Consider the following 19610-nt stretch of genomic DNA (forward strand, 5'->3'; position numbering starts at 1 on the left):
TTGAGCCTCCTGCTGTCTTCTGCAGGCCTGACTGTCCAGAAATGTGTGGTTCCAGCATCGCCCTCAAATGAACATTATTTTAATGCGCCAAAGTTCTTCGTTCATCAAGTTAAATTCCAATACCGAACATTCTCTGCTGCAGCTTTAATCAAGAATATCTTGTAACATATTTCATAAAATCACAGTTTCCAAGGGAAGTAACAACCTGTCGAATATTGAGATCATTCACATACATTGCGAGGCACAAAATTGTTACTCGATCTGTGCCTGCCAAAAACTGGTAGTACTTTAGAGGTTTCCGTGGGCAGTTGTTGATTGGGGAATGTCTTTTTTTTTTCCTTCATTGTAATTTTAAGCACCTCATACAGGCGGGCTGTCAGCAGCATATTACACTGCTCTTCAGCCTTAAGTGGTACAATAATATGACATATGTGTGACACAGACAATACAATAAAAACGGCGGCCAAAAAAAGATGATACTTAAAACAATAAACATGAAGTCGTTCACGCTGGACGAGAAAAACACTAACACTTGCTCACACGGCGCACATAACACGGAGGACTGCGACGGCACACGTGAACAGTGGAGGTGTGATGACGAAAGAACACTAAACACAAAACGAAGGCACACACACGAGACACTGATGGCGATGATCTCCGGCGCGCGAAAGTCCACTGAGCGTGTACTAGCACGGGGACCTGCCATGAGAGGAGGAGGGTGGGGGGGTGGGAGAGGGAGAGGGTAGAGCAGAGATGCCATGGGCAGAGGAGATAGGGGGAAGGGAGGAAGGGGGAGGGGAAGCCTGGGGGAAGAGGGGTGGAGGAAGGAAGATGGGGTGAAAAGGAAAGAGAAGGGAGGGGAAGGGAGGGAGGGAGCCTAAAGGAAAGGACACAGGAAGTGGGGGGGGAGGATCAAAGTTGATAGGAGGGGTAGATGGAGGGGACATCATCAGGGAGGGGGACCTGGCGGAAGCCACCTTGGGAGAGGGTAAGGATGGTGGAGGGATGGAGACCGAGTGGGACGCGGGAATACAGGCGCGGCAGTGGGCGGGGGCGGAAGAGGATGCGCGAGACAAGCGGGTGAGGAGGATCGAGTTTGCAGGAGGTGTACAGGATCCGTATGCTTTCAAGGAAAAGGAGGAGGTTGGGGAACGGAATGGGATCGTACAGGATCCGTGTTGGGGAGGGGAGATGGATGTGATAGGCGAGGCGGAGAGCATGGCATTCAAGAATTTGAAGGGATTTATAAAAGGTAGGGGGGATGGAGATCCAGGCCAGATAGGCGTAACAAAGGATAGGGCGGATGAGGGATTTATAGGTGTGGAGTATGGTGGAGGGTTCCAGACCCCACGTACAGCCGGAAAGGAGCTTGAGGAGATGGAGTCGGGAGTGTGCCTGGCTTGGATTGTCTGGAGATGGGGGGTCCAGGAGAGTCGACAATCGAGAGTGACGCCAAGGTACTTAAGGGTGGGGGTGAGGGCGATAGGATGGCCATAGATGGTGAGATAGAAATCAAGGATGCGGAAGGAATGGGTGGTTTTGCCTACAATGATCGCCTGGGTTTTGGAGAGATTGACCTTGAGCAACCACTGGTTGCACCAAGCGGTGAACTGGTCAAGATAGGATTGGAGAAGGGAGCGCTGCAGCATGGGGACCAAGGGCAAGGAAGGCGGTGTCATCGGCAAACTGGAGAAGGTGGACGGGGGGTGACGGCGGCGGCATGTCCGCCGTATAAAAAAGGTACAGAAGGGGAGAGAGGGCGGAGCCTTGGGGCACACCGGTGGAGGTAAAAAAGGTGTAGGAATCCGTGTTATGGATGGTGATGTAGGAAAGAAGGTGGGAGAGAAAGGAGCCGATCAGACGGACGTAGTTAATGGGAAGGGTGAAGCATTTTCGAGGTCCAGGGACAGGAAGATTGCCGAGCGACGAGAATTAAGCTGTTCAGAAAGGAGATGAGTGAGGTGAAGGAGAAGAACGTCGGAAGAGAAGGACAGCCGAAAGCCACACTGGGTAAGGGGAAGGGGGCGGTGCTGGCGGAGATGCTGGTATATGCGGCGGGTGAGGATAGATTCCAGGACCTTGCTGAAGACAGAGGTAAGGCTGATGGGTCGGTGGAGGAGACGGCGGACGGCGGTTTACCAGGTTTAAGGAACATCAGGATACGCGAGGTTTTCCACAGGTCGGGGTAGTAACTGGTGGACAGGACTACATTGTAAAGTCCGGCCAGGGTGGAGAGGAAAGAGACAGGAGCTTCACGAAGGTGACGGTAGGTGACACGATCGTGACCAGGAGCAGTGTTGCGTTTTGTGCGGAGTGTAGCAATGAGATCCTGTGTAGTGATAAGGGCATTGAGTTCTGTGTGTGAAATGTTGTCCAAGTACTGGAAACCAGGAGCGAGGGGAGGGACAGATGTGTCAGTTCGATTGCGGACATCCGGGAAAAGGGAGTAATCGAACTGGGGACATCGGGGATGGTAAAAACATCGGAGAGGTAAGAGACAAAGTGATTGGCCTTACTAAGGGTGTCAGGGAAGGGTGACACGAGTGACAAGACTGGACCGTTTGGGGAGGGCAAGACGTCAGAAGTGCGATCTCTAACGAAACTGCAGCGAGGTCAGTATGAGATAAATGGGCAGCGTAAGGAAGTTACACACGACCTTTGTGAATGCGTGAAGCATTTAGCGGAACGGCTCAAGTGTGACACTGAAGCATGGGAGCGTGTACCCAACAGATCCCAACCCTCCCCATCCCTGTCGCGAATGGCGAATGTTAAAAATGATTGTCGGCAGCGTTAACTCTAATTTCTCCAATTTTTTCGTTGTTGTCATTTCGCGAAATGTTCGAGGGAGGAAGTAATGTGCCGTCCGACTCATCCCTTCTCGAAATTTCAGCAGCAAAACTCTCCGTGGTACGCAGAGCCTCTCTTGTAGCGTGTGCCGCTGGAGTTTGTTGGGCACCCCTGCGACGCTCTCGCGCCGACCAAACGATGGCGAGACGAAACGCGCCGCTCTTCGTTGGATCTCCTCTGTCTCTCCTATCAGTGCTACCCGGTAAGCGTCCCAGATTGTTGAACAGTACCCAAGGATCGACCGTACAAGCATCTTGTAAGCCACGTGTTTCGTGGATGCGTTGCATTTCTTAATTCTTCTCGTTATGAGACTACTCATTGCTTTACATGGTCATTCCACATAGGGTCACTCTAGATAGTTACTCCTGGATATTTTAAGGTAGATACTGCTTCCATCAATTTGCAATCACTAGTGTAGTTGTGCAGTAGTGGATTTCTTTTCCTATCTATGCGCAATATGTTACATTCATTGACGTTCAGGGTCAACTCACAGAGGCTGCAGCATTCATCAGTCCTCTGCAGGTCATTAAGCAAATCGATACTGTCTTCTGGCGTCGCCACTCTCTTATAGACCGCCGTATCGTCCGCAAACAGTGTCGTAAAGCTTCCAACAATAACAGTACCACAAGAGGCCTACAAAAGCTCTTGTTCAGTATATGGTTTGCCACTTTAGTCACACATCCACACACAGGGATGCAAAGCGTAACTCTATCACGAGAGACGGGGGAATGAATGTTTGAAATATCGTCTGCCACAATACGTAGACGGGGGTGCACAGTGCCCCTATTTGTGATTCACGTATCGAATACCAGTGCGTCCTCCCCACACTTCTGGTAACTGATTTGTAGTCGACTTTCTTACCTCGCGTCAAAATGGCTCTGAGCACTATGGGACTTAACATCTATGGTCATCAGTCCCCTAGAACTTAGAACTAATTAAACCTAACTAACCTAAGGACAGCACACAACACCCAGCCATCACGAGGCAGAGAAAATCCCTGACCCCGCCGGGAATCGAACCCGGGAACCCGGGCGTGGGAAGCGAGAACGCTACCGCACGACCACGAGATGCGGGCTTACCTCGCGTCTCGTATGACTTGCCCGACTAGGTTTCTCCTCCACCGGTCGCGAGCTCTAACGTTTGAGCCGTAAACAATGCATAATAATGTGACGGTTTGGTAGTTTGAATGCTAAGCATGATAAGAATCTTGAAATGTTAGGATCCCAACTAAATCTGTTTTATTTCATCTACCGTAATATTAGTAAGACGGTTTCTAAGGCTACTTTATCGTTAGGATCATTGACAAGATTCCCGGTCATTAGTATTTAGTTCCCGAACACCGCTAACACCTCAGAAATGCTTCAACGATCCAAGAATCAGCATGAGAACGCACGGACAAATCGAACAATTAAATCTGTCTTTATGTGGAGCTGCACACACTAGTTCACATGTTGCTGTTTTGGATCTACATCGCGACATATTTACGAGCTCCAAATGTTCACCATCACGTCTACATCTACATCCCCGTACGTACACTGCAGGCCACTGTGAAGTGCATGGCAGAGAGTACTTTGCATGGTAACATGTTTCGAGATTTTTTCCCGTTCCGGTCATGAACGCAGTGCGTTAAGGGCGAGTGCTGAGACGTCTCCGCGCTGCGGCCGGCCTGACTCTGTCTTCAGCCTCCTTACGGCAGCGACGAGTAGTGGCTGGAGAGCGCCCCTGGACTCCTCGCTTAGCAGTCGCCTGCGACATTTCGTAAGCGGCCTCTCGTGGGACAGCTTGCGTCTCTCATCATTGAGTTGTTTCAACAATTGCGCGACACTCTCCTGTGGGTCAAACAGACCTTTCACGATATCTGCTGCCCTTCTCTGTAGACGTTCATTAACCTCTGTCGGTTCTGTGTGGTATGGGTCCCACACAGTTGAGTATCGTGCTATGACGGGACCCACAGATGTTTCGTAACCGATATCGGAGGTCCGAAGTGATCGTCACTATATTTCAGACCAGCTCACTAGTTTTCAGTCCGTAAGGATCTGGTAAAGCAACAACTAAGATGACATGTAACAAAAAAAAGTGCCCCCAAAACAGCTCTAGGTCGAAAATTTTGTTACAATCGGAGACGGAAATTCGACGTTCACCGTATTTCTGTCGCGTCAAATTTCAACAAAAATGCAAGATTACGATGATAACCACCATCGGCTTTTGCCACAGCAACTGACTGGAATCCTGCTTGGACTCTGTTTCTGCACAACAAGACGTAAATAATTCTGTAAATTCCTGTCTAGTCTCTTAACCCTAAGACAATATCCGCCGTGACAGTTAAAGTTATTGTTCAGTTTCATACCCTGACGGCCTCCGTTGACGGAAATGTAAAATATGAGCGCCTACAGTTGGATTTGAAGTAATGTGAATAATTGTGGCTAAAACTTAACAGCGCATGTTTACAATCATTACTAACTATTCTTTCTCATAACTTGAGCTACACATATCGGGGTAACGCGGTGTTTCCACTACTTTCACACGTGCTTGTGAGTGTCGGCGAGCAATTGCACCATAAGCAGCGACGAAAACTCATCGCCATCTGAAAGGCATATACTGACGTCAAACACATCTGCGACGCTATAATTGCTGTATCCTTCAGTAAATGTCTAGGCTAAACGTAGCGTAGTGATATAAAGAAAAATCGTGATAAAAAAAAATAACGTTATACAAAAAAAAGTTACTCAGTACGTATTGATATTAGCAACAAAAACCACTAATTTAACTTAAATCAGAGGACCTGATTTATGGTAAATACATTGTAGATATCGTGTGAAAATTGCGACCGTCGATTATCTACTGTATAATAAAATATTTTAACAGAAAATGAAAAAGTGGCGTCGTATATCACTAACAGAGTATATTTAAGTTACTATTCTATTTTTGCAAATAGTATTTATTACTTTCATCAAAAACTTGACAACGAAGGTGGGAATATTGCAGATGGTGCGTTCAACAGTGACAACTTTTTGTGTGCAACCAGTGTTTATGTTTCTAGGATACAAAGATTACATTCACCTTACAAGGATGTGGTATACATTCTCCCACTTGAAACATTTCAGGCTTATGTAGTTTTCTCATACATAAAAGAAGTAATTCTTAATTTAGAAGCAGCTTGATGTGAGGTAGTTGGGTTAGTGGGAGACAATAACTGAATTTATAGAAAAGCAATATCTAACTTTAGCACTCCGCCAGAAGTAAAGGTAAAGTACTGTCACCCTGCAAGGACTTCTGCAGATCGCCCACTGTACTATTTTGGGAATGCAGTTCATCTTTTAAAGTGTATTTGTAATAATTGGTACAATGAAAAGGAGTAGATTCTGTGTTTTCCTGATTTCAGTGGGAGCATGGAGGGAGGTTGAAAAGGACGATTTATTACAATAGAGAAACTCTCTAGCTTTAAATCTCTGTTTCCAAATTGAAAGGCAAGATGCTAAACAGGTGCTTTTTAATGATATGACAGTTGTTGCTTTGCAGAGACTAGGCTCGAAGAAAGGAATTCAAAATTTATAAAGTGCTGTAACATTTATAAGAATAATAAAACTTCAGTGGTGTACTGTGAATGCGAAAACATTACTTAAGGGTCAAAGGCTAAGAAATGTTTTTCAGGAAACTGCAACTTCTAATTACTATCACATATTTGATTTTTTAAAGAGCTTTGTGTCTTGGTTAGGTTTATGGCATGGCTTGAATGATAACAGGAAACTTTCTAAAGAAACACACTTTGCTTTAAGACATACAACAGCTGCTTTGACTGATTTCAGTAGTTACTGGCTGTCTGACAAAAACAGGACCTATTGGCTCCTTGGAAGAGTATAGACTGACTGTTTGGAATTAAGTGGGGGAAAATACCATATTTCTCTTAGACAGGCTTTTGAAACTGAGCAAAAACCTAGTGCTGAGAGCACAGTCATTAGTAGTTGGAGATGTGGTTATTTACGTGTCATATAGTTTTGAAACAACTTTTGAAATCCAGGAGTTAAATGATATCCCAGTACCAGATTTATTAAGTTTGGTGGTAGATGAGAATGATGTTGAAGGGATAGTGGAGGACAAATGGCTGTTATTTCACTACATATCAGGATACTGCTCACACCAAGTGCTGAAAAAAAACCTCACTGTGAGTATTGCACTGTGAGTATTTCTTATTTCAGATGATGTAAAGCAAGATGATCATTTGATAACGGCAAAGGATCGAGGAGGCTTGGCATATCCTAAAGAAGATGTATCATGTGTAACTTTTCAAAAAATGTAAAAGAACATCAAATTTTGTTTCTCCAGTAGGGAAATCAAAGGTGTGTGCTTCTGATGGTAGCATCCTGTAATATTCCCAGTGATTTGTTTGGTGGATTTCAATGTAGAAAACGAACATAGTCTTGAATCTATCAGGTGTTCCATACTGCTCTGTTGTGTAAATATCATATTAAATAATCATATTAAGAGAAGAAATTATGCAGCTATGAAGAAAAATTTAAAAGTTTTTTAAAAGAAGTAAAAACATCATTAAAGCATACTTGAATTTTTGTATTGATACATAGGAGAGTGTATTGGCAATCATATTATGAGGTGAAATAAAAAGTCACTTTTATATTTTAAAATAATTATTCCATTTCTTCCCACCCCTCGCTTTCTGTGTGTGTGCTTTTTTTTCTGCCTGATGTGTGTAACAGAATATCTCTATTATTTTTAAGGGCCATGAATGTGTGTTTCCTTACTCATTGATTACATTACATGAATCAATAGATTCCAAAATATTTGCATTGATTTGTGTGTTGCTCTTTAGATGTTTATTTGTATGAAAGAAAATTTTGGTGGCTAGGTTTCAGCTAATTCGATAATTTTCTATTAATAGAAAATGAACATGGTATGCTGCCTCTATATTTTGCAATTAGTGATTCACATCTTCACCCGTTTCCCATTAAGAGATGTTAATGTTTTATTCTGATGAAACATATACGTTTTAACATAAAAATGCGAATACGTGGACCACTAATTGTAGCACAAAATGGTGCAAATTACGATTTATATTTTGTCAATCAAACGAGCCTATGTCAAAATTACAAAGCTGCACTTAAAAAAAGTCGAAATATTGCAAACATGAGATTTGCAGTGATAATAGGAATCAGTGAAGGAAATTATGACCATATTTATTTTACGTTGTTTTAAATGATAATTTACGTTTATGCAAGACGCAGGAAGTAATGATACATTCACTTAAATGGACAATACATGTTGCAGGGCATCCCAAAGTTCAGATATTGGTTGACTCCTGTTGTGACGTCACAATGCATGCTGTGAGGCTTTGTTTCCAGGTGGCAAGCTGTACGCTAAAAACTGCACGTCGAGTAACGATCGTTCAGGACAAACATGAGGCTACTTACCGTGCTGCCATCTTGTTGCGCCAACTTGCAACAGGGTGTAGTTACGTGGTGTAACGCTCGATGGCAAGACCAGCCGTAGCTGATTTCGTTCCGTTTTCTTGCGTTTTGCAGGAACATGTCTTAACCAATTGAAGTTTTCATAGTTGCATGCTTTTATTACTTTGTTTTATTTACACTCTTGATATATGCGACAGTTAAGTACAATGATTCGAAATGGTGTAGAAATATAGTGTACGGCGTTGCAGACGAAATTATGGAAATGAGCCACGAGTAGCGGTGTTTTTTTCTCCTAAAATGTCAGAACTCCAGCAGAACTGGATAGCTCACTGAAATACATCATGAAAATTTCCATGTTACCCAGAATTCAAAGGTAAGGTCAGCGTCTTTACAAGTCACTTAGATTGTGTCATGGTATGAGTGCTTTAATACAGAGAGCAAGAACAACTTGTCGTGTGTTCGTGTTAGCAAGATGTCCAGTTGTTCAGGAACAGCGTGATTTCAGTTGACCTGATGCCAATCTGTAGCAGAGCTATTTCACTGTATATAGTGCCGAATCACTAGCGGACTGTGATTTGCTTATGCAGCTTTATAACTCAAAATACTGAGTCAGTATTGAACTATTTGTTCTGAAAGTAACCGACACTAATAGCATCTGTGCGTTAGTGGCAATCCTGCCCTTGGCCATTGTCACCTGTAGCTAATAAATTGTTTTTGTCAAATTTGAAGGTCTGCAAGCTCCATTTCGCTGATGACCTCATTCAGAGACGTGGTGAATATTTCTACACATCCACAGGAAAGAAATATTCTGTGCCTCTTCTGAAACCTCGCCTTAGACCAGCAACTGTACCATGGATTCTACCTAACTCTCTGGAGTACCTTTCGTCACCTCCTTTTTCATTGGAAGAGCCTGGAAAACAGACACTAAGTACTAGCTATTGTAGCCAATGTAACAACTTATGCCCAGTATGAACAGGAAAGAAATTTCGTAGACTTGAATGTTTTTCTTCAGTGCTTGGAGGGGATCAGGCTGCTCAAAGAGTGGCATACTATAAAGTCAGATAGTGTCATTAGTTTTGCTCTAATAGAAACAACAGTTACTCTTACACTTTAATGTTCTGTTGTGGTGAATACTGGCCCAAGTATGCAGTTACATCTTGGTAATGTGTAACCACAAAACCTGGTACAAGGAAGTTCCCATTAACAATAAACCATTTGAACCTGGTATGCATACCCTGAGTCCAACAGACCTGCAGACAGTAGTAACTTTTAATTACAATATCAAAGACTTAAAATTGTGGCCCAACTCATCGGGTATGCTCTCCTGCACTATTCAGTAACACATTAAATGTAGCATTAGAAATCCGTGTCATCAGTTTTAAGTGTTACGTACATTGTCATCTTTATACCACATACTTATATAACCTGTTATATATATATAGCTATGGTTTATGTTGCAGCGTTATTAAATTAGACTGGTGTGTAATCGATTACGTTTTGTTGAAATACAGAGAATACATTATTAGTACACCTACACATTGTTTTCATTGCAGGAAATATATTGTTACAGCTCGCAACTCTGTGCACTCCTGTGTGGTGTAATAGAGCGAAATACTGTAGTGGATTATTACGAGTATAATGATGTGGGAGTCTGCTGCACAGCAGTGGTGTGTTTGATACTCGATAGGAACTCAGAAGAAAGGTATGTGCCATTTGTAACACTAAACAATAAAATGAGTTACAGTCCTACAGTCTACAGAAGAAGAGAGGTTATTTCTTCACATTTGTTCAGATATAATATCAGAATCCACAGCTATAAATAGGAGCAGGAAAGGAGATAGCATACGCTTATCAAGCCCAAATTTTGAATCAGTCGTTAGTCAGTGGGGAGCTGAAGATGATGATTTCCTTTCAGACTAAAACCGTGAAATTGTTCCTTAGGCAGCGGCATGAAGCTCTCTGAGAGAAGCACAAAGCAGTGGTGGTGGTGATGATGATGTTAGTGATGATGATGATAATGATGACAATGACATAGCTAATAAGGACTCAGGACAAATAAGCAGTGAAAATGCTACCATATATATTGCTCCAAATGGTATGCAGTGGGGTTAGTGCCCCCCAGTGCCAAATAAAATGCCTGCACACAATTTGGTGAATATATATTCCAAGACCAGCAAGGGGCGTAATCGCTTTCACTCCCAAAGATGCTTGGGATTTATTTACTCCTCTAGCCATTGTGGATGAAATCGTGAGATGCACAAAACCTAGAAGCAAGAAGACTTTGTATACCAAAAAAGTAAACTGGAATGATGAAGCTACAGACGAAATGTTCACCTTCTGTGTAATTTTACTTCATAATGGCGTAGATAAGGTTTGGGATGTTCCAATTAGAGAATTTTTTCATGCAAATTTTCCAATCTGTTATACAGTGCTATAATGTCTGTGAATCGGTTTGAGGCAATAAGAAGATTCATTAGATTTGATGACAAAAGAAGAAAGAGGCTAGGTTACAAACCGATAAGCTTGCTGCTAGATACTATGTATGGAAAATATTTACCAGACAGTGCAAGAAAATAATGATACCTAAAAGTAATGTAGCTGTGGATGAACACCTAGTTGCATTTAGGAGCCATTGTGAATTTGTGCAGTATATGACAAACAAGCCTGGAAAGTATGGAATGAAAATATTCTGGATGTGCGAAGCTAGCTGGTTATGCCATTGACAAGACTGTGTACACAGGAAGAGAACCAGGTGAGTCAACCCAGAAAAATTTGGGCCTTACCACAATGAAGATGCTTGCAGGCAATATTGCTGGTACACCCAGAAATGTTACTGTAGATAATTATTTTACAAGTTCAAAATTGGCAGAATATCTGTTGTGACAAAACCTTATTGTTGTGGGAACAATGAGGATGAATAAAACGGAAATTCCAAAAGAGATTAAGCCTACTTGGAGTAGAGCAGAAAATTCAAGTCTATTTGCATTTACAGAAGAAATGACAATGGTTCGATTTTCATGAAAGAAAAACAAGTGTGTAGTCCCATGTACCATGCATCATGATAAATCTATAGATGAACAGTATCCAAACCTGACCCCTGACATTGTGAAATTTTATAACCGAACGAAGGATGGTGTGGATATTATGGATCATCTAGTGCGTGATTATACATGAAAAAGAGGAACTAAACGGTGGCCAATGGCTCTCTGGTGCACACTCGAAATGCCTTTATCATTACAAAACACAACATTCCATGTATCACAAAGCGACTTTACGCAGACTTTTCATCAAGGACCTTTCAGTGGAGTTGATCCAACTGTTTATGAACAGAAGATCGTGTAACCCCTTTCAACAGAAATCCATATACCTGGAAATGGAGAAGTTTATTACTATTCCTAAAACGCAAAACAGCAGTAGTAACAATAGCAGCACTGTCAGTCATCAGAAGAGTCGCTGTTTATTGTGTCCTGCTCCAAAGGACAGTGTTCTGTAAATGCACAAAACGTGTGGCAAGACCATAGCAGTGTGGTGCGAAACAATTGTAAAAATTGTTATCCTTGTTTCCTTATTGATTTGTTCTTCGTGAATACTATAGCCACTGATCCGAGAACAGTCTGTGATAATACTGGTGGCTTGTTTTTCAGTATAAGTGTTAAAAACAATCGCAGCTGTCTTCCATTATACTGATAAGCTTTAAAACAAAATATTTCTGCATGTTAATGTCCACAGAATACATTTCTATTTAAATTCTCGATTTATACATTATGGGTCCATTGGACAAGGGTATGTAAATATGCAGAAAATATAGGTCATGCAAAGTAGGATTAAATGACTTAATTGACGTTATAGATAACTTGGAAAACCATCAGAGAGAACAAAGATACTTCAGAAAAGGACTACTTACTATTCATAACCAACTATTCGAAAAAAAAGTAAATTTTTTGATAAAACTGAAAGTAGGAATATTAATTTTTTTGTTAGCAAGTGAAATGAATAGGTGTCCAAAAGAAGGGCTACAGATACTCGCCAGATTACATTATGTCTTGTAGCATTTTATTTTCAATATCACCACACACTTACGAGTTTATAAGGAGCGCAAATTGTCTTGCGCTACCCCATCCTAATATACAGCATAGGATTTGTCTGCATTTTCAAACACATTCAGCAGTTGAGCAGCTAGGGGGCAATTAACTGTTGTATTCAAAACACAAGCTCCTATTTATTTGTGAATGAGTTCTTGTTGTTCACTAATTAGTCTGTAATGTTAGTGACAAAAGTTCAATTAACACATGGGCCACGTCATTCTTTGCTTCCCCTTCTCAACTGTCAATTGTTTACAATCTTCTTTGTAATGACAGACAACCCCTTTTTTATTTTAACATTTCGTTCACATATTAAAATGTGTCACATACCTTTGGATCGATAAAGAAGATCCAGATCAGATAATAAAGTGCCCACAGTTTGAAACTGTTTCACAAAGTACAGAACTCCTTATGGCAAAATTCACTGCATGACGTGGAGTACAAACAGATAACAAATTTTTACCAAAAAAATTAAAGTATCTGTATAAAAACAACCTGGAGTGAGAAAATTTCAAAGTTGTGCTTGATATTTTCAATGAGAGGACTGTTCAAGGTTTGGTAGCCTTGGGGGAACATCATCTTACTGAAAGTTTTGAGAGCGCTGCTAAATTCATCAAAATTAATTTGTGCATGGTGGAACGTTTTTAATATTGAAACTTCCTTGCAGATTAAAACTGTGTGCCAGGCCGACATTCGAACTCGGGACCTTTACCTTTCGCTGGCAAGTGCTCTACCAACTGAGTTACCCAAGCACGACTCACGGCCCCACCACCAAACTTTGACAGTGTAATCGATTTCAGAGAGGATCAAATTCAGTCTGTTCAGAAATATTTGCCTTTTCTTACACATACTTGTCAGGGCACTGTGCAAATGGTGTTCTTAAGAATCTGAGACACGACACATGTAAAACATATTTAGAGAGAGATTATATATTATCAGCATTTGAAAACAATGCAGGGTAATGAGGTTACTAATGTTGTTGTTTGTGCTTATTTAGTTGGTAAAAGCTTGGTCTCCCGAAAACTTCAACACAGCTTCATTAGATGCCCTTCCCAGGGAAATTTACTTTTTAATTCTAGATGCTGATGAAATTAAAAAAGAAGACTTTCTCCGAGGGGAGTTTTCTTATAGTTAGGTAGATCACATAGACGACAGAATTCTTCAGTGGGTGGTAAAAGTATCGTGTAATATGTTTCTCAATAATTAGCGATAACGGTAATAACAGCTAAAAGGGAAATTTTCAAATGTAAAGTAGCTTGAAATAAATTTTGTATCAGGTTAACAAACATTTAAATTTGTCATTTTCCTCTCATTCCTAATTTTCTCTTCTCAATACGTGTAATTGCGTTGTTAACACTGAAAGTGCATAATACTAAGCCTACATTTTACTTACAAACATTTCATTTCATTAACGGCAGTATGCTGGTACATATTTGACAGTTCTGATGACACAGACAGAAGGACGTATCAGATTTATGAAATCTTTCTTTTTGCTTTTTTGGTTAAATCTTGGTTACATGAGGGTCTACAATTAAACTGATCCTGACGACAACATCGATACGATCTTTGGTGAGTCATTTATTCTTAGTGAATTATATTTTTGTCGAAGTAATTAAGCTTATGGTCACCAGGATAATTTCTCCATCCTATCTGATAAGTTTTACTAAAACTATCTCCATCACGTAGAATAATTTACAGGCTGTGGCATATGGCGGTTTCACTTCCATAGTTTTTGTTAACAAACGGTAAAATTCTGCAAATGATCTCAAACACAATAGAAGGAAATCACAGAGCATTGCAACCAGCGTAACATGCATTTTGCACAACAGCATACAGGAAAGGCATAGTGTCTTTTTAAACGATAAAGAGCGGCACAGTGTCATTGTAAGTGGCACACAAATTGATAGTCGAGAACTAAGTCTCGTGATTTTTTTACAATTTCACGAAAGAACTGCAAGCTTTTGCGGCAATCAGAGACGGTCTATCGGCAATGACGTCACAGTTGACCGTGAGGCCTGTGTATCAGAAGCTGTGGGCTCAACCCCCTGCAGTCTTCTGCACGCCTGGCTGTCAAGAGCTGAATGTGACTTCGGACTGCCTGGTTATGTCGTTCCAGCCTCGCCCTCAATCGAACATTTTTAATGGGCTTAAGTTCTCCATTCATCGAATTCTATTCCAGTATCGAAAGTGCTCTGATGCAACAGAAAGAAGTTGAAGCACGTATATTATTTTATGCGTTACAAGGGAAATGATCACCATTGTAGAACATTATTACTTTATAGCGCCTTTATGTTTTTCTTGCAGAGTAATTCTGTCTTGCTCGTTAAAACGCGTCAGTTATAGTGCTTCTGGATTGTGAAAGGATTAAAATATTGATATTATAATGACACTCTGTATGTTGGCCGGCCGCGGTGGCCGTGCGGTTCTAGGCGCTCCAGTCCGGAGCCGCGCTGCTGCTATGGTCGCAGGTTCGAATCCTGCCTTGGGCATGGCTCTGTGTGATGTCCTTAGGTTAGTTAGGTTTAAGTAGTTCTAAGTTCTAGGGGACTGATGACTACAGCAGTTGAGTCCCATAGTGCTCAGAGCCATTTGAGCCATTCTGTATGTTGAACACGATTACCTAATTTTTAAATAATGTTTACAACATTGCATTCAAATCCTCAAGTGTCCTTATTCATCTGACATAATATGAACCAACTCTTAAGCAAGACAGCCTACTAGAGGCGGCAAAAAATAACGTAACTGATAGAAATAACCGGTTACTGAGAAGTAACGGTTACTGCGATAACCGTTCCTCTGATTCTGGCAGTTATTTCAATAACTGTTTAGTATCAACAGTGCCTCGCGCCATCTGTTGACCGAAGATCGTACTGCGCATTTGGAAGGCGTTCTATAGACCATGGGAATAACTGTGAGACTGCGCGCCATCTGTTGATAAGAACTGTGTACTATTTCGTGGGCCTTCGTTACTTTTAGCATAAACAATTAAATAAAGTTAATGTCCGAGCCGTGGCTGATAGGAGCTGCAGTACAGGCATTAACAAGTACAGTCGATCCCTTGAGCCACCGCCTTACGTGTTAATTTAGCTTGGACGGGTAGTACAAGGAGAGTTACTAAGGAATTCGAGCGACTATGGAAATAACTGTCAGAGATCGGTATTCTCCTCTGGCAGTTATCGTTATTGGCTCGTAGTTCTAGTTCTTTGGCAGTTATCGGGCTACCACCACAGATAACCTGGAAGCTGGTAACGGAATAATTGTGTGTCTAGACGTTCCTGACTCGGTGACTCCAGTTAAAGGTCGTAGTTCCAGGTGATATTTCCAGAGAGGATAGTAACTGGAGCGAACAAATATTTTCGTACTGCTACGGAAATGACGGTGGGCCATCGGAGAGAGGGGATGGCAAATAACGGGAATCTATTGTCTCATTTCTCTGCAATTCTCGGTGTTCCAGATCAGGTGTCACTCTCTTTCCGTCCTTTGGTTGCGTTAGAGGGTATTGACTTTCGTTCCGCGCTCTTGTTTTTCTTTGTGTTGTTGATATTAGTACCAATAGTTGCCAACATGAAGAGGTCGAGGACAAGCGAAATGAGGTCATATTTCGAAACTCTTGCTCAATAGTTTGCGAAATGTACTTTGTGCGGTAAGAAATTATCGTACAAATCGACGACGACGAATTTAAAAAAACCTCTTCAGAAATCACATTTAATTGTGAATTTCTCTTCACAAAGACCTTCGGAGCTAGATTTGGGTGAGTAAGGAAAAAAATATTTTTATTGCAATTACGGTTATTTCAGTGCATGCATAATCATTTATTTTTTATTTTATTAATTTTTTAAAAATAAGAGCATGCTATACAGTGTGGTGCTTTGTGCATTTTTACACACGAGTTTTCATTTGTCGTGACTACTTAAGCTGTCGATACCACCGCACCTGTTTGCCTTGACATTTTCAAACATTAAATTATGTTGCATATGGTGCCGGAATACTTAATTATTTAATTCGAAGTTATTGTTGCAGGTGTAATAACGATAGTGCTAATACAATGCCACTGGGTGATATATGAACTGTCGCCTCGCAATTATTAGTAACTAATCGGATAACAGATTGTATCAGTGCTCATTCCCGTGTATCATTTGTTTTTAACCCTGACGATGACAGGGGGGGGGGAATTAGATACTGTTTCATATTTTAAAATTTTGAAAAGGATAATTGTTTTTAATGGAGTCTTCAACTGAATTCCGTAAATGTTTTAAATTTTGTGGTTAAACTCAACCCAAAAATTTGACACGTTAATAGTACATGTGACTTTCCACAGTGACAGTCATATTGAATATTTTGAAGTTCAGGGCCCTACTTATACATCAGTATTTGTTTAAAATATGATATGTCAACAACAATTAAGATATTTTTTAGGGTGGAAATACACATTATTGAAAATGTGTTGGTATTGCTAGGATTAAAGAAGAAACTTGAAGCTATAGTCATTACTAAAACTGAGTCAATTGTCAACTTGTATGAAGTAAATATTCAAGCTGCAAGTACCATGTAGAATACTGTACGCAAACATTGTAATATATATCACCAAAAATAATATGGCATCATTTCTATTGTGCTTATGCTGATATGAAACCTATTTTTCTGTAGGTGAAACCCTTCCTGTAGAGGTGATCCTTGGCACCAGTAGTGTGGAAGAGGAGCGAGCTGCTCCAGCCCCATCAATGCAGCAAGGTGTTCAAAGTTCTATGACATCGTTCCTCTCCAAAAGGATCGGAGTGAATCAGAAAAAGAAGATAGATGGGCAACTTCTTCAGCTGTTCACTAAAGACTTCCAATCATTTTCAGTCATTGAAGATTCGGGGTTTTGTGCGGGCCCTTAATCCTGGTTATGAGTTACCAAGCAGGAAGCATATTCCAGATGTAATGCTGCAAGCAGCATACACAGCAGCAAAGGAGACAGTGGTAGACAAACTGTCAGCTGCGAAGACAGTTTGTTTGACCATAGATTGCTGGACATCGGCAGCAAATGAAGGTTACGTGGCGGTGACAGGGCATTTTGTGTTTGAAGATTTCACCTTGCAATCTGTGTTGTTAGGATGTTCCCAATTCTCTGGTGCACATACTGCTTCGAATCTGTCGGCATCTCTAATAGGCACGACAGATAACTTCAGGCTGACAAAGTTTTGCTGGTTGTGACGGATAATGCACCAAATATTAAAAATGCAGTATCCATTTTACAGTGGAAACACTTTGGGTGCTATGCACATACACTAAATCTTATTGTGCAGAATGCACTAAAACATTTTGTGTCAATTCAGCAGAAAGTCAAAACTATTGTAGCATTGTTCAAGAGAAGCTGCAAGGCAAGAGAAAGACTGCTGACATACCAACAAAATAATGGGGCCGGTCATGTTAAAAAACTGCTGCAGGAGGTGCCAACAAGGTGGAACTCTACTCTGTGTATGTTGGAGCGAATAGTTGAAATTAAAGATGCAGTGAAGACTTCACTTGTACTATTCACAGTTGATTTTGAACAACTCACAGACGAGGAATGGAACATCTGCTCAGAACTCTGTTCTGTGTTGAAGCCATTTGCACAGGTTTCAACACAGCTTAGTGCTGAGTCATATCCTACTGGCAGCCAAGTAAGTTAAGCAGCTTTTTTCTTGCTAAAATGTTAGCTGTGGTATTATGGCATAATCATTTCTGAGATATTGTACTGTTTGTGTTATATTGAAGAACTTATTCCAATTTTCAGGTTATTGTTCTGAAAAGGGGATTATTATCAGTGTGTGCAGAACTTTTGAAAAGGCCATTTAACAGTGTGACAAGGACTATCATTGAAGAATTAACAAAAGGCCTGACGGACCGTTTCCACAATGTAGAGATGAGCAAGTAGCCACTCTACTAGATCCACGCTTTAAATCTCTCGTGTTTGAAAGCCGAGTTGCAGCAGATAATGCAAAGAAACAGCTTATTGAACTAGTAGCACAAAAGATGGGTGACAGAAGACTGACAAACACAGGCCAGAGCCATGAAACTGTGTCAACTTCAACCACCACTGATCCCTTGTCAGTATGGGGTGTCTATGATGCAATTGTAAAATCAACACAGCCCCAGGGCACTCCTCAGTCAGCTGCTATTGTGGAAGTACAAAGGTACATGGACAGCCCAGTTATTAGTAGAAGTGAGGATCCACTGGCATGGTGGCGTGAAATTCAATATATTTTCCCAAAAAAGTCTAAAGTGGTGAGGGAAAAATTCAACATAGTGGCCACTTCTGTGCCATGCGAAAGAATATTTTCTAAAACTTGTATCATTATAAATGAAAGGCGCACACGGCTGAAGGCGTCCAAAGTTGAAAAACTTATATTTCTAAATATGGACAGTACTAACTCCTGAATTTCCTGTTACAGGGTACGTGTTATTTATTGTATTTAATGAGAGATTACTGGTGATTTATACCCCAAAATATGCTTTTCTTATCTTAGATGTTTGTTTCAGTAGTGGATTCGAGAGGCACACCAACACCAGCAGATGAGCCTCCGTTTAATACTTGGGATATTATAACAGTAAGGTAAGTCTAGTTTGGGTACATTTTTGGCAGATTTGATCTCCCCCTTAAAATGGAGATATAACTGTAGGGCATAGCATATATTTGTTATGCTATATTAAAAGAGTACTAGTGGTTTTGTGTTGAAGTGTTTAATGTCTATTGTCGGTCAGTAAGTCAGAGCACTCTGTTCCAGTTATAGCTCCAGAAGTCAGTCACCAGCAGCAGATGTCACACAGTTATAAAATGGGAAACTTGTAGAATAAGGTACTAGTGGTTTGGATACATGTGTGGGAAATTTCACCTTTCACTTAAAATGAAGGTACAGTTACAGTCCTTAAGAGTATACTGGCAAATGGTAACTCAAAGCTCTTTGTTTCTGTTACAGCTCCAGAAGTCAGCAGCAGCAGACGTCACACAGCCATAATGTGAGAAGCTTGAAGAATAATGTGGTAGTGGTTTGGATACATATGACATATTTCACCTTCAGTTTAAAATTGAAGTTTGTTTATATTGGCAGGTGGTAACTCGGAGCTCTTTGTTCCAGTTATGGCTCCGATAGTCTTCCAGCAGCAGCAAATGTTATACAGTCCTATAGCGGCAAACTTGAAGTATAAGGTAATAGTGTTTTGCATACAATGGCAAACTTGACCTTTCGCTTAAAATGGAGGTACATTTGCACTGAGTTTAATTTTATGACACGTGAAT

The 19610-nt window shown here is 41.0% G+C and overlaps 1 protein-coding gene and 1 long non-coding RNA gene across 2 annotated transcripts; both read left to right on the top strand.

The window, feature by feature from the left end:
- The first annotated feature begins 17694 nt into the window (after positions 1 to 17694).
- On the top strand, positions 17695 to 18535 carry LOC126213411 (uncharacterized). The gene is made up of 2 exons (XM_049941139.1): positions 17695 to 17994; positions 18108 to 18535. Exons 1-2 carry the CDS (start codon positions 17812 to 17814, stop codon positions 18246 to 18248), a joined length of 324 nt encoding a protein of 107 aa, XP_049797096.1. The 5' UTR covers positions 17695 to 17811; the 3' UTR covers positions 18249 to 18535.
- Positions 18536 to 18861: 326 nt separating this feature from the next.
- LOC126213412 (uncharacterized) lies at positions 18862 to 19385 on the top strand. The gene is made up of 3 exons (XR_007541161.1): positions 18862 to 18926; positions 19099 to 19169; positions 19291 to 19385. It is a non-coding gene; the product is annotated as an uncharacterized LOC126213412 (long non-coding RNA).
- The last annotated feature ends 225 nt before the right edge of the window (positions 19386 to 19610 follow it).

This window comes from Schistocerca nitens, chromosome 11 (assembly GCF_023898315.1).
Source record: "Schistocerca nitens isolate TAMUIC-IGC-003100 chromosome 11, iqSchNite1.1, whole genome shotgun sequence".
Classification (NCBI taxonomy): Eukaryota; Metazoa; Arthropoda; class Insecta; order Orthoptera; family Acrididae; genus Schistocerca; species Schistocerca nitens.

Excerpts from the sequence above, each read along its gene's own strand:
- LOC126213411 (XM_049941139.1), top strand. The coding sequence starts at position 17,812 with ATGTTGGAGCGAATAGTTGAAATTAAAGATGCAGTGAAGACTTCACTT. Across the intron at positions 17,995-18,107 it reads CATATCCTACTGGCAGCCAA|GTTATTGTTCTGAAAAGGGG; the intron begins GTAAGTTAAGCA and ends TCCAATTTTCAG.